At 34.9% G+C, this 15,856-nt stretch overlaps 1 protein-coding gene across 3 annotated transcripts; it reads right to left on the bottom strand.

The window, feature by feature from the left end:
• Positions 1-513: 513 nt before the first annotated feature.
• On the bottom strand, positions 514-13,651 carry LOC105331425 (sodium-dependent lysophosphatidylcholine symporter 1-B). Of its 3 annotated transcripts, none has more exons than XM_066089355.1 (14): positions 13,481-13,642; positions 12,952-13,107; positions 12,021-12,142; positions 8,137-8,263; positions 7,974-8,013; positions 7,299-7,438; positions 6,917-7,007; positions 6,613-6,725; positions 6,146-6,229; positions 5,818-5,901; positions 5,450-5,562; positions 5,120-5,257; positions 4,047-4,223; positions 514-1,126 (listed from the first exon to the last, which is right to left on the bottom strand). In XM_066089355.1, the coding sequence occupies exons 1-14, from the start codon at positions 13,493-13,495 to the stop codon at positions 1,021-1,023; spliced, it is 1,506 nt and encodes a 501-aa protein (XP_065945427.1). In that variant the 5' UTR covers positions 13,496-13,642; the 3' UTR covers positions 514-1,020. The 3 variants fall into 3 exon arrangements, with proteins under 3 accessions (XP_065945427.1, XP_034312561.2, XP_065945428.1); XM_034456670.2 differs by having other exon boundaries at positions 515-1,126; positions 7,935-8,013; XM_066089356.1 differs by lacking the exon at positions 514-1,126 and having other exon boundaries at positions 4,053-4,223; positions 5,131-5,257; positions 7,935-8,013; positions 13,481-13,651.
• Between the last annotated feature and the right edge of the window lie 2,205 nt (positions 13,652-15,856).

Here is a 15,856-nt window from a genome sequence, read left to right as displayed (position 1 = left end):
CAGGCACGTACCATCGGGGGTGGGGCTGCCCCCCACCCCACTTTTTTGCGCAGCAAAGATTTTTCTTAAATTTACATACAAAAAATTGAATTAAGATGGAGCCCCCCCCCCCCCCCACTTTAATGGGACCATGTAAAAATTTGAATTGAAAATAAGGAAATACCGGTAATCGTGAAATTGAAGTTAAAAGTATACTACTTTCCTCGCCCACCATGCAGCCTCTGCGACATAATATAGACAGTTACGTCACAGACGGACAAGTAACCATGACCTGGCCTTTTGGCGCTCCTCGCCGATCAATTAAAAATAGTACACGTATATCGTGCCACACTTACTTATCCACCCACCTATTCTTGTGTACAAACCACAGCTCTTTTTGTCGTCTTCAGATATTTACCTTCGCAGCGATATATTTTTACAGTATTAACTGTTATTGAAAACCGTTGTTGCACTGAGAGAGTGAGAACAATTTGTTAGAGTATGATGAAAACTCTTGTTTTTATTTTACATGTAATGCGTTTTAATAAAGCACCGTTTGCCAAATGAGACTTATCAAAACATATGTACAAAGATTACATACAAACAAAAATTAGAGATAAAACACAAAGACACACGCAAAAGAAACACATGAAAACTAGGGAAAAGTCCATATGATGAATAGTTTTTCTTGTACATTAGTATGTTTATAAATTTATGTACAGTATGTCTTTTTGCAAAGGTCTCAATTTTTGTCAAGATATGATGACAACCGGTTTAATTGGTTTTTGTTTTATTTGATAATTGAAATATCCGGGATATCTTATTTGCGACTAAATTACTTGAATTGCAAAATAAAGTGAGATAATATTGAAGAGAAGGCCAAGGAAAGGGGAAAAGAACAGATTTTTTTTCATAAACAACGTAGTATGAAGCTCCATAATAATATTTAGTAACAGTTCCTTCGAAAATTAGCCTAACCTAAAATAAGGAATAGTGAAGCAAAGATCAAGGTTATAGAAGCTATATAGGAAACTATGGCTATTATATTTCTGTACTGGTCACCATAACGCTCTCATAGCTGAGACTTTGGTCAATGGTGTATTCGTCCGGTGGTAGGGGTGAGTCCTGCTTCTGTTCGCCCTCCTCTCTACAATATGACAAAATGCGTGAGCTTGCTTGGTAACATTTTATTTCGGGAGTTGTGCATTATTCAATTCAATTCATTTAATTGACAAAAACTACATGTAGCGCAAGTCACACAAACAGTATACAAATATAATTAGTACAAAGATTTTCTTATGTTAAATGCATCACGTATGAAGTTACAAATATATTTCTTGTTGATTTAACATCTGCTGGGTCAAAAAATTTATAAGATATACATGCGTTATTAAAAAGTTAACAATATTCACTTCATAGTTGTTAAAGAGGACATACAAATAAAAAATGATAATCATCTTCAACAACAGTGTGACAATACAATATCTTTCGTCCCTTGGAATAATAGGGCTACAAAATCTGCCAACCTCTATCTGTAATTTGTATGCAATTGTTTTTAATTGAGTAAAAAGAGAACGAATTTTGTTGGAAATGGAAAAAAATTATTTAAATGCGCATGCGGTTGATAAGAATGCTATTAAATGGTTTTAAAATGATATATTGTTGAATCAAAGTTGAAGTTGCACATTATTTAAATGCACATGCAGTTAATAAGAATGACACCAAACGGTTTTGGAATGATGTATTGTTGAATCACACAGGAATGTGCGGTGACTCAGTTTTCATGGAATTTGTTGGCACCCTTACCGTCGAAATTACATCCTCAGTGAGCACAGTCTTTAACTATCTCCATACTCAGTTCACGAAATTACCTCCCCACGAACCTTTGAAAATTGCCCAAAAACCCAACCACCCCCTCCCCACACCCAACAAAAAAAATTGATTTGAAATTGTGGTCTCAAAACTTCAATAACAATATTAAATCAAGGAATACATGTATGCGAAATATCAAAGGAATGCGACTTCCAATTTCAACACTCTTGGAATATTATGGCATTGTTTGGTCAATTTCAGATCTTACTTAAATAGTTTTTTAGGAAAACTTTCCACTGTATGTGCGGGATCTGCGAATGTCTTACCGGTAAGTTCATTAATTATTTTACCTGGTCCCGTCGTCACATAATTTACCAATCCCTCAACTCTAATTCTTAATAGAAATGTGCATAAAGGGGCCAAAACTCGCAATTGAGGCTGAGTATTGGCTTTTGGAAAATTTGTGACGACGGGGCCTGTTCTAAATCTTTGTTACTGATATTGCGGTGTGTGACACTTGATGCGCTAGACTTATAGTTGCTGTTGCTGTCTCAGACAATATTATAGATGAAGAATGACCCCGGCCAAATTGTATGCTTTCGCGGGCCCTGATTTTTTTTTACTGGTGATGTACTTGAAGCGAAATTTCTGGGGTTGTTGCATTGTAACTTACCGCCACTCGGTAAATAAGCAAAAAATACAACATTAGAGTTTTCTATGTCAAACTAAACAAACAATTTTATTTACTTACTATTACCCTAATATAAAAAATTAATGTAGTTCAAGTGGATTTTTACTGCTGGCTTCTTGTCTTTCGTGCGTTACTACTTCGTACTTAATCACGTTTAAATATTGCACCTTTTTATTTGTCATGCAATTTAAAAAATATATATATTCATGGATAATAGATGATTAAACCAGTTGAACTGTATACGAACATGAATAATTTCCTTTGATAAATGCGGTATTATTTATGAAGCGCTATTTAGTATATAGAATAATTAGAATTTCCCTTTCGAAACCAAGAGGCCATGGATCAGGCTATTTTCCTTTTGTTTTGTTTTTTACTAGGTATACTTTTTCTCCTTTTATCTATAATTCATTTCTTAAATTAACTTGACGGGAAACTTAAGAAAAAAATTAACTTATCTCCCATCTTACAATTTTCAGTCAATAATAAACCCGCTTACTGGCATATATATAAGCAGATATCATCTTTATAACCTACATTTTTTTCATATTCCTATTCACATGTTCACACATTACATTGATCTTTCGACGTCAGCATGACATACTTTGATCAAAAGGACAGGTGTATTCTTGATTAATACTTCCTTTCACGTACGTCACTGGAATTTAGTTCGTGGGTTTGTTTGTCACAACAATCAATATCTAGATTTAAAAACATTATTCTGCTAAGCTAACATAATATAGCTCAACACAAAATTTTTATAAATTCTATTCCCAAAGTGCATCTCCAGTGGTATTTGTATTTTTTAGGGGGCTGGGGAGTGTTTGTTTCTCGCGATTTTATACCGTGGTAGTGAGGGGATACTGCAAACGATTTCATTAAATATCAATGGATATTTATCAAGAGGCAGTGACTATGTGTCCATATATACCGTGTATACTATATATACCATATGTTAATTTCATTCGACTATCATAAAGGTGTATTGTATTCATTTAGTTAAACAGAATTAGTGCAGGCTACATTATGTTACACGATAGCTTAAGCAAAGATAACAAGATTTTTCCTGATTTTTATCCCGGCGCTCTATATTGTACTTGATTTTATCAAAAAGCCCTGTAGTGTACCTGATTTTATCAAGACGCCTTCTATTGTACCTGCTTTTATCGCTTTTATCCAGGCGCCTTGTACCTGCTTTTATCCAGATGCCAGATTTTATCCAGACGCCCTGTATTGTACCTGATTTTATCCAGACGCCTTGTACCTGCTTTTATCCAGATGCCCTGTTTTGTATCTGATTTTATCCAGACGCCCTGTATTGTACCTGCTTTTATCCAGACGCCCTGTATTGAAACTGAATTTATCCAGATGCCCTGTATTGTATCTGATTTTATCCAGATGCCCTGTATTGTATCTGATTTTTTCCAGTCGCCCTGTATTATACCTGATTTTCTCCAGACGCCCTGTATTATACCTGATTTTCTCCAGACGCCCTGTATTGTACCTGATTTTCTCCAGTAGTGTACCTGATTGTGTCCATACACATGTATATCCTGTATTGTACCTGATTTTCTCCAGGCGCTCTATGTTATACATTCTCCTAGCCTCGTTGATTGGGTAGGCCCAAAGAAGAAGAAGGGCCACCAGGACGAATATGACCGGCCCGGGAACCACCAGGAGGCGCAGGGCAAGCCCCACGTCTTTAGACTGGTCACAGGCACCACTCACGTAACCACCCAGTCTACAAAGTAATCGCTCGGTCAGTTCAATTGAAGACTATGTATATATTACTATCAATTTTTAAAAGTCGTATTTTTATGAGCAACATTTGAACTCGGCAGTTTTCAAAAAAGAGTATATAAATGTATATTTACATCTACCTATTTTATAGTATGATTTTCTATACTTCTTACGGAAACTTATAGTCAATTCATAGCTCTTTAGAAACAGCCAAACTGAAATCTACACGCCCCGTTTTTCAATTGGTCGAAATCTACAGTGGCTGAAACTGACATGAAACTGACAGGACTGAAATCGACACGCCCTGTTTATCGATTGGTCGTAACCTACAGCGACCTAAGAAAAATCACGGACTGCACGAAATAATCATGATGATGTCAGACTCAAAGTTTTGCCTGTTTCTTTCAGCTAACGTACTTATGTACGTTAACAGTAATTTAGTGAATTTTACTTACTTATTAATTAGTTAAAAGAAAGATGTAAATAGAAACGATAAATTGCTTTCTTTGATGATTCATGCAGATTATGAAGGTAACAATCATTGCAGAAATAACCCGCTAACTCGGGTTATGTAATTTTTCTGCAATGTCGCCACCTTCATATCCCGAATGAATCACCAAAGAAAGCATTTTATTGTTTAAATGTACTTTTAAAGCACCAGATCAATAACGTGGTATTCAAAACTCATTTCCACATGAATAGTGTGTACACCGCGTAAAGAATTTTGCAGCTATTTCATTTGCGTCGCTTTTCTTGAAAAGAGTACATTAATATGCTTAATTATTAATTTATAGTGTTCCGTATTACGTATGAATGTGCGCTGTACTATTTAAAGTCTTCAAAACATAAAACTTTAGGATTCTGATGTAAACAGACGGACAGACAGACAAAACTAACTGTAGCGCCACCTGCGATATCCCTAACCCTAGGCCCGCCGCTAACTTGTTAAAGAAAACGTAAAAGGAGTAGAAAATGGCGTCTTTTCTTTCTCCTGTGGAGATCATGAATTCATCAATCACATCAGGCAGCATGGACCTACAATAGAATATATACCCTGATAATATACCCTGATAAGACTGCTCGTTTCCTCATTAAAAATAACTTGTTTTATTAGATATATCCATAACCATTTTACGTCATTTATGAATTCATGTACAGAAGAAATCCTATATTTTGTTTCTCTTTTAAAAATTTGATTAATTGCATGTGCTTCCTCTTTAATCTTACCATGGCAACAGTAGCGCAACAGCTATACTGAACCCCGCCAGTATCAGAATAGGTATGTAAACGTAAACACTATCTTCTACATACAGCTGCGATACAAGTATGGGTATAAATATCTGAAAGTGATCAAATAAGTTGATGTAAATGACAATTGTAGAAATCCGCTGACAGTGACACGAACAACTCTCGACACGTGTCATGTAGTTATCGTTCATTCTTGTTCCATTACATGTATACATGTGTCATGTTTTTTACAATCACTTTCGACTCAGTTTTTTTTTTTACATGTATGTGCCATGCATCTTTGTTTATTTCAACTCCACATGTCATGTATCTTTTGTTTCTTTACATGTTTGTGCAATGTTTCTTACTATCATTCCAGCTGCGAATGCCGACTTTTTGCCAAATTTCCTCAAAATAAATTGCCATATTGGCATTGATGCTATTGAAGAAACCTTGTCAAAAAAAGAAAAGAAAAATTAAGCCAATCATCACTTTTAAACAAAAATATGTATCAATCATCGGTTATTCACCACCATTTTTTTAAATTTACATATTTCAAGGTTGTTCAAATTCAAAGTGCGCCATGAAATGTCGTCTGTATAAAGATCGTGACTTGCGGTGTGCACGCATTGCTTAATTACATATACTCGTACATGCTATACTAAAATTAAGAATCTTGGCGGGTGCGCAACTCACCAGTAAAATGATGATGAATAAGGAGAAATCGTCTCCCAGATCTAGACTATGAGTACAAAATAGGGCCAAGTTTCCTTGAACAATCTTCAAAATAATGCTGATGATGATAAAAATAGACCAAAACAAAAAACAAACAAAAAACACACGACATAAAATGTATCAAATTACATGTTTGTACTCTACCATTCTCATAAATATCTAATTATAATCTGGACAGAGCACAGCTGTCAGTCGACCGAGGAATCAATGTTTGAACTTTTAAACTTTTTATTCCAAAACATCTCATATATCTTTAAATATTTCAGTTTTTCACTAATATTACAAAAATATTCCTTTTAAGAGAAGCATTGAAAAAACATCAAAACGGTCTCATTTATCATTTTAAAAAATCCTGATCATATCGATTTCATTATACATTTATTCTATCAAAACTGAAACTTTGTAATACGTAATAATATGCTCCGTACAGCAATAGCCAGTGAGAGAAAGAGGAAACAGACAGACAAGCGGACATAGGGCGGGAAAGTCAGTACTGCACGAAGGCCCGTCAGAAAACCGTCGCTGTGCCCTTCAATCACATCTAAAAAACACATATTTCAATTTCTTAACTATATATTTAATACTTAAAAAAACTAGAACATATCAAAGTGATGCATCGTATAAATATATATGTGTACTTAATTGCAAAAGAATATATGATGTGTAATTTTTTCAAATAAAAGCATGTAGTCCGGCAAAATTACTTTAGAATTTAGTTTTGTGAGTAAATACCATCACACTCTTTCGTTCCCAAAACGCAGACGACAGAGCAAAAAACGCACGTGGCTATGACGACAATGGAACCCTGTAAGTAGGACCTCTTCTGCAAAACATCACGAAAAAACCTTGGCTTCTGGACGACCATGACCCATGTCAGAGTATCTATCTAACCTAATTACAGATGAATTAATGGTACTGCAGGTAAAATCTCAGTCATGCAATAAACATTTCAGATCTCTAGTATATCGGTCGGGATTTGTGACATTTATGTATTTTTAGAAAATAGCGGAAATATAAACACTACTTTTTGGAATTCGTAACCAAAGATGACTCTGCACGAATAATAATGACTTAGCCGCAGATTTTCGTTGTTAATCAGAAGAAAAAAAAATACTTCATCGTCCAATTGTTCTGGTGCCACTGTTGAAGATTCTTCTCCATTCTTGGCGCAGTCGCCTGCAACTCTCGTAGAATTCACAAAAACACCTTGCACTGTAGCAGCCATGAGCACGCCCAAAGCTTCAAAAACCATTCCTACGATTCAGATTTAGATATATTTTAGTACATTGTATGGTCGGAAACGCATATGTTCACCAACCGTATGGGAGACTGGTGGGTGCATATCGATTCTAGCAGTTTACGGTGGTGTGGGACACCTCCATATTGTGACTTACTTCCGATCGAAATAAACAATAAAATCTTTAAAATTTTTACCTTTCCCCAAAATTTAAAACATTCATTGGTCAAATATTGTAAAATTTACAAATTTTAAAACAATGATAATATTTTGATTATTGTCTACTATTATCCACAGTAATATCGACAGATGTCCCATACCACCTTAACTTACTATACTTGTGTGGTTTGAAATGAGATGACCATTGCATATACTATAAAATTACGGCAGCATAGAAATTGTGATATTTCTGAAATGTTTACACAGAAGCAGATAAAGAGAATATGTATGTATAAAATGATATACATGTACTAAACATTAGCTCAACAGTGATAATTGGTTATCTGCACGCACTGTAGGCTGTGGCAGAGTCCCTCTGTCGCTGGTCCTTACTTATGTACATCGTCATAGCAGTATATGGTACATGTATTCCCTGGGAAAATATAGGTTTCTATTTTAAATTCTTTTTACTTGTTGTTGAAATACGGTTGAGAATAATAAAAACATTTTGATGCAAAGAGACCTTATAATACACCAGAGAGACCTGAAAACTCACCGATAGGAAACCTTGAAATAGGCAGTACCACGTGAAATACCAGGCGACCTTAGCCTCCTCGCTAAAATCTGGCACGTACCAGAGGAAAAAATACGCCACACAGGCCAGAGGGGTGGAGAGGAGAATCCTGTGAGAAATTCGTTACTACATGTATCTGTTGAAAAGCATTTTAAGGTGCAAAATTCTTCTGTTCAAGTTGCTGTATTATTAATTACGAAAGCCCATTGACCTTATTTTCGTAAGATAGGTAAAGTTGGCTACTATATAAATAGTGCCTGTTTGGGAGGGTAACAGTTGAAATTGACACCCCGAGAACACCATTGTCAACCGACGCGAAGCGGAGGTTGACAATGGTTTTCGAGGGGTGTCAATTTCAACTGTTATCCTCCCAAACAGGCACTATTTATTTTGTTATACTGAATGTATTTTTTAAAAGTTTTAAGAAAATTTTACTGCTTTTATATAGGAATAACGTGAATTCTACAGCAAACCGTACGCGCATAAATTTCACGCATGTAACATTTTTTAATGTTACCCGTTGCCAAGTGCGTTGCTAACGCTGAGGGTAATAGAAAATATTATTAACTGCGTCTTAGCCAATCAGATTTCAGTATTTAACATGAAAGTATAACAATAGTAACTGGCTACTAGTAACTGGCTACGAGATGAAAGAAACTTGGCTTCTAGTTACTAGTTACTGTCAAAGTGAGAAAACATACCTAGGATTTCTATTTGTGTTCTTAATATGTACATTGCACTATATTATCATTTACTCATATTCCTCTCATACTCTCATCGATAATTGGTGCATTTCGTTTTAAAATATCTCTATTTTAGACAATATTGTCTAGTTGACTCAAGTAGCTGTACTGATAGATTGAAAATATCAAAAAAGTGTTATTAATTATAGCAATCTATCATGTCATCCTCTTCATATTACAACAAAATTACTCAGATATCTCTCTTAATATTGTCAGCTACCAGTGCATTTCGTTTCACTATATCTATTTTAAAGACAATTTTTTCATGCAACTCAAGTAGCCGTACATAAAGATTAAATACATCTTCAAGGGTTGTTAATATCAACATTCCTTCAAGTCATCCACATAATATTACGACACAATTACTCAGATATCTCTCTTTATGTAGTCAGCTACTAATGCATTTGTTACAAATATCTTTATTTTTTGGCGGTTTTGTCAATATACCTTAAGTAGCTGTATATATAGATTGAAGATATATGCCAGTCTTGCTAATATCAACATTCTGTCAACTCATCCACATATAATATGCACAACACAATTACTCAGATATCTCTCTTTATGTAGTCAGCTACTAGTGCATTTTGTTACAAATATCTTTATTTTTTGGCGGTTTTGTCAATACATGTATATATCTCAAGTAGCTGTATATATAGATTGAAGATATATGCCAGTCTTGCTAATATCAACATTCTGTCAAGTCATCCACATCATATTACGACACAATTACTCAGATATCTCTCTTTATGACGTTTTATAACCGCGACATAAAGAGAATGTTGATATGAGCAAGACTGGCATATATCCTCATTTTATATGTACAGCTACTTGAGATATATTGACAAAACCGCCAAAAAATAAAGATATTTGTAACAAAATGCACTAGTAGCTGACTAAATAAAGAGAGATATCTGAGTAATTGTGTTGTAATATGATGTGGATGAGTTGACAGAATGTTGATATTAGCAAGACTGGCATATATCTTCAATTTAAATATACAGCTACTTGAGATAAATTGACAAAACCGCCAAAAAATAAAGATATTTGTAACAAAATGCACTAGTAGCTGACTACATAAAGAGAGATATCTAATAATTGTGTCGTAATATGATGTGGATGACTTGACAGAATGTTGATATTAGCAAGATTGGCATATATCTTCAATCTATATATATAGCTACTTAAGATATATTGACAAAACCGCCAAAAAATAAAGATATTTGTAACAAAATGCACTAGTAGCTGACAACATAAAGAGAGATATCTGAGTAATTGTGCCGTAATATCATCTCATCAAATGTTCAAATAAGCAAGACTAGTACATATCATCAATCTATATATACAGTTACTTGAGATATGTTGACAAAACCCTAAAAAATAAAGATATTTGTAACAAAATGTACTAGTGGCTGAAGAGATTTAAAGAGATATCTGAGAAATTGTGTCGTAATATCATGTAGGTGACCTTATAGAATGTTCAAATTGACCACATTTGTCGATATCTTCAATTTATATATACAGCTACTTGAGATAGATTGACAAAACCGCCAAAAAATAAAGATATTTGTAACAAAATGCACTAGTAGCTGACTACATAAAGAGAGATATCTGAGTAATTGTGTCGTAATATGATGTGGATAACTTGACAGAATGTTAATATTAGCAAGACTGGCATATATCTTCAATCTATATATACAGCTACTTGAGATATATTGACAAAACCGCCAAAAAATAAAGATATTTGTAACAAAATGCACTAGTAGCTGACTACATAAAGAGAGATATCTGAGTAATTGTGTCGTAATATGATGTGGATAACTTGACAGAATGTTAATATTAGCAAGACTGGCATATATCTTCAATCTATATATACAGCTACTTGAGATATACATGTATTGACAAAACCGCCAAAAAATAAAGATATTTGTAACAAAATGCACTAGTAGCTGACTACATAAAGAGAGATATCTGAGTAATTGTGTTGTGCATATTATATGTGGATGAGTTGACAGAATGTTGATATTAGCAAGACTGGCATATATCTTCAATCTATATATACAGCTACTTGAGATATATTGACAAAACCGCCAAAAAATAAAGATATTTGTAACAAAATGCACTAGTAGCTGACTACATAAAGAGAGATTTCTGAGTAATTGTGTCGTAATATAATGTGGATGACTTGAAGAAATGTTGATATTAACAACCCTTGAAGATGTATTTAATCTTTATGTACGGCTACTTGAGTTGCATGAAAAAATTGTCTTTAAAATAGAGATAGTGAAACGAAATGCACTGGTGGCTGACAAGATTAAGAGAGATATCTGAGTAATTTTGTTGTAATATGAAGAGGATGACATGATAGATTGCTATAATTAATAACACTTTTTTGATATTTTCAATCTATAAGTATAGCTTCTTGAGTCAACTAGACAATATTGTCTAAAATAGAGATATTTAAACGAAATGCACCAATTATCGATGAGAGTATGAGAGGAATATGAGTAAATGATAATATAGTGCAATGTACATATTAAGAACACAAATAGAAATCCTAGGTATGTTTTCTCACTTGGACAGTAACTAGTAACTAGAAGCCAAGTTTCTTTCATCTCGCAGCCAGTCACTAGTAGCTAGCTTTTCTTACTTCTCGTAGCCAGTTACTAGTAGCCAACTTTTATTTAATCTGCATGGTAGCCAGTTACTAGTATCTAGCTTTTCTTGTTACTAGTAGCCAGTTACTAGTAGCTAACTTTACCTATCTATTTTATTAAGGTAATTTTTTTTTTCGCGAATAAACGCGAAACTTTCGCAAATCAACGTGGAACTATTGCGAAAAAATGCGTTATTCTGGTAATTACTAAGTAACACGAAAATGAGCTCAATTGGCTTTCGTAATAAAAAGAGACCCAGGGGGAAATCCAAATTGTAATTGTAATATATATGTATATGTACATCCAATCTCTACATACAGAACAGGGGAAGTTTTGAACCAACACATTTTTTTTTTACTTTTAAATCATTAGTTATGGAAATGAAAGATACGTGATTTAACGTAATCAGATTGATCTTTCATGATTATGTAACGTAGATGTGAAGACGACGACATCTCATTTCGCCTACCATGGTTTAAACTGCCCAAACCGGGTCCTTGTTCTGTTGACGAAATAGCCACACAATGGGTCGGTGATGGCGTCCCAAACTTTACCCCCAAAGACAATTATGGCGACGTAGGAAGGACGAAGCTGTTATAAATGTAATAAAACAGTTGTCATAATTAAAAAAAAAACGATGATAGAATCTTAACGTTCATAACCTCTTGTCAGCATTAAGGATGATGATGATGGTGATGATGATGATGATGATGCATCATAGCACTTGGCGGGTCAGAATGAGATAATGACAATAATAAAAATCTTTTAAAAGGCGGTGATAATTGCGGTTACACTGAGACGAATTGAATTCTTTGAATTGATTTTGAAATGTTACTAACATATGTGGTTTATTAACAACGTGGTTTGTTTGGAATGACTGCCAGTCATTTCACTTGAAGGATATTACAATGTCATTTTTCTGAGAAATTGAATGAAATCTTTGAGGGATAAGTCGTCGACCCGAGTCTATCGCTATAGGTCGGAATTTCTTTTGTCATTGCAGCTAATTGCTGGGAAGAAGGTGTGGAGATAAACTTTTAAAAGGAATGCACGTATCGAGATATCATTTCTTCTGATCTCGTTTGTTTATATTCAGGAGTATCTATATATATTTTAGTATTTAGATAGAAATTCCCCCAATCAGCACAGTATTGATTTCTTATCTATGCTCATTTAGACGTTGGAGATGGTCTCAATAAAATTTTCAGTCGTCCAAAAACCAGAGTTGATAAAAAAGACGTAGTCACCCCCCCCCCTCCCCCCCCCCCCCCCACACACACACCCTTCCAAAAAGGTCGGGCATTGTAGATGATTACAAGTTCTCTATAGTTAAATATGTCAAATGCAAATTTCATTTCAATGACATGTACATGTAAATAAATATAATTTTTTTATTGTACCTCTGCAACTTCTAGTAAGAATATGCTCAGGAAAAAGTTAATGACTGTGTTGGTGATTTGATAGGGAGGTCCTCCTATGGCGTAACACAGTTTCCTAAAGAGAGGCACGTGTTGTGTTGTGACGTCATCACCGGCTAAAAGAGACTGCTGCTCGTTCTGTGAAGAAGGAGTGTGACATGCAATATGTAATCAAGTTTCTGTGAAGAAGGAGTAGAACGTAGAATATGTAATCACGTGTCCGTGAAGAAGGAGTAGGACGTACAATGTGTAATAACGTGTCTGTGAAGAAGGAGTAGGACGTGCAATATGTAATCACGTTTCTGTGAAGATTGAGTAGAACGTACAATATGTAATCACGTGTCCGTGAAGAAGGAGTAGGACGTGCAATATGTAATCACATGTCTGTGTAGGAGTATGCAATATGTAACCACGTATCTGTGATGTAGGAATAGGACATGCAATATGTAATCACGTTTCAAAGATGAATGGAAAATATCAGAGGAGGGAAATGAAACTGGTTTGTAATAACCTTGTCGTCGGCCATCCTTATTATCCTCGATCAGTCACTGTACAACCTTCAAGAAACCATCCCTCAAATACAAAGAGTGAAAAACGCTTCAAAAATTAAACTACACAATACAGCAACTCACATAGAGACCTATATGATACAATCAGATCTGACTTGAGGTATGACTCGCTGCTTGTTGATAACGGTTATCAACAAACAAACGAAAGATTGGATTTGTTAGGCGCCGGGTATTGATGATTGTATATTATCTCTTTATATGGCAATGTAATAAGCGTACGTCATATCTTGATCACGCTTCATGCCCACATTATCATCGTCAGTTAGTGATTTCTAATTCAGCATTCCATTCCCCCCTCCGAAGAACATGGTGTGGTACTTTATTCTTTTGAGAAAGGAATTACGAAGATAGAGAAGAAAAATATAAATGGCCCATCCATTCAGAAACACACACAAAAATGGATACTGCTTCGTTCGCCTCCATCATGATTTAATTTCCTATGATACAATTTTTCATATTGAAAAAAAAAATACAATCTGCCAAACATAATCAACATTCCATTTTTACTTTCTCTGGCTTTTCAATATTTTCGGTTGTCATCACAATCGCTGGAAGCTCAAGCATGACCAGTCGAACACACGCTTACCGACAGTCCCACTCGGGTGTGTTCCCCGTGGATCGATGTTTATACGGACGCAATCCTGGGACCATTCGGCATACCGGTATATCCTTTCTATCCACGTCCTTTACAGTCATGGCCCGGTATTTTTCCTTCTGACCCAGGGACGTAGCATCGGGGGGGGGGGGGGGGGGGGGGGGGCAGGGGAGGGGGGAGCTGCTCGCAGCAAAGATTTTTGTAAAAATTTACATATAAAAAATTGAATTATCATGGAGTTCCCCCCCCTCCCCACTTTTTTCGGGAGAATGTAAAAAAAAAATAACGAAATTAAGCTAGACAATGAAGTTATAGGTAGACTACGCTACCCCCCCCCCCCCCCCTTACGGAATAGGAGTTTCATGATTTTGGGAATTCACTTTTTTTTGGCTTGTCTATATTTTTGTCGATGAGTCTCCCCCCCCCCCCCCCCCCCACACTTTAAAAAAAAACAATGCTACGTGCCTGTGGCCGATAGATATTAAAACGTTTTGAAGATTTGTCGTCATCTCTTGATTATGTGAGTCATCTCTCTCTTTGGAAAGGGATCTTGTTAGGCTTAAGCAATATGAGCTGTATTTCTGCTGCAAAACCCTGCTAGTATGTTAAGTTTGCATGTAACTTAAACTTTTATGATAAATAAGATTTTAAAAATCATCTATTTTTGTCAGAAGAAAGATTTCTCTTCTAAGGAATATAAAGGAGATCAATTTTTGTACAGGACGACAATGATTCAAGTTTTCTTCAATTAAGGCTTCTTAACAGCTTTTCCAACAAAAATAAGGCTAACGGAAATTAATAAACCATGATATTTTTTGTCATTCTAGTAGAAAATAACATTTTTGTGAAAAAAAAATGAGCATGAAAATTGCAGCTCAAATTGCTTTAACTAATCAAAGTTTCAAAAATGTACATTATACTTGGACAGCTGGTATGTAAACCTTGTTTGACCAACTTAACGTTTTTGGTATAAACTAGGAGTAGAAAATTAAACAAAAATTGGGGATCTTTTGCCGCAACGGTGCATTTAACTTGACCTTTCTGCATTGAAAGTGCAACTTACAGATAAATCAGTTTTCCCTCTATCATTTTTAATCGGAATGAACCATGGTATCATATACATGTACAAATTTAGTCTACAATTTATTTATATTAAATAAAATTAAAATAATTATTCTGAAAAAGTTCTATGAATAATATTTTGACCTTTTTGTTTTAAGTCATTAACATTTCAACATGCAATGAAATCATGTAAAAGTCTCAAACTTTTACTCAAATTAAAACCATTTTAACAAGACCTTGGACTTTCGGTTGGAGGTAGCTATCTATTTCTTGCGTCAAAACAAATTAAAAATGACGCGGTTTCAAGCGAAATATGCACCGACTGCGCAAAGCCAGACAAATCTTGTTGATTTCAAATAGCAATGGATGAGTAGCCAGCAGTGAAATAGACAGGCCTACGTTACAATGCTGTTTGACACAACTACCCAAAGTTAAGCTCTTGTTAAAATGGTTCTATAACATACTTGTCAGACAAATCTTATAAATTCAGGAAAAAAAACCTAAAAGTATGGGTCAATAATGTAATATTTTAGAAGCCAATTTTAGGCAAAATTGAAGTTAATTTTTTCGCAGAAACAAGTGCTTGTAGTACCACAAAACTTCGATTTCGAATGTTAATTAGTTTGGTAAATTATTTCATTTTGATCTGGCATCCTGGCCG

This window comes from Magallana gigas, chromosome 7 (assembly GCF_963853765.1).
Source record: "Magallana gigas chromosome 7, xbMagGiga1.1, whole genome shotgun sequence".
Taxonomy (NCBI): Eukaryota; Metazoa; Mollusca; class Bivalvia; order Ostreida; family Ostreidae; genus Magallana; species Magallana gigas.
The sequence above is the reverse complement of the archived record's forward strand: the minus strand, read 5'-3'. Positions and strand labels throughout refer to the sequence as shown.

Excerpts from the sequence above, each read along its gene's own strand:
- LOC105331425 (XM_034456670.2), bottom strand. Across the intron at positions 12,143-12,951 it reads TCTTACTAGAAGTTGCAGAG|CTTCGTCCTTCCTACGTCGC; the intron begins GTACAATAAAAA and ends CATTTATAACAG. Across the intron at positions 5,902-6,145 it reads TATTCATCATCATTTTACTG|GTTTCTTCAATAGCATCAAT; the intron begins GTGAGTTGCGCA and ends TTTTTTGACAAG.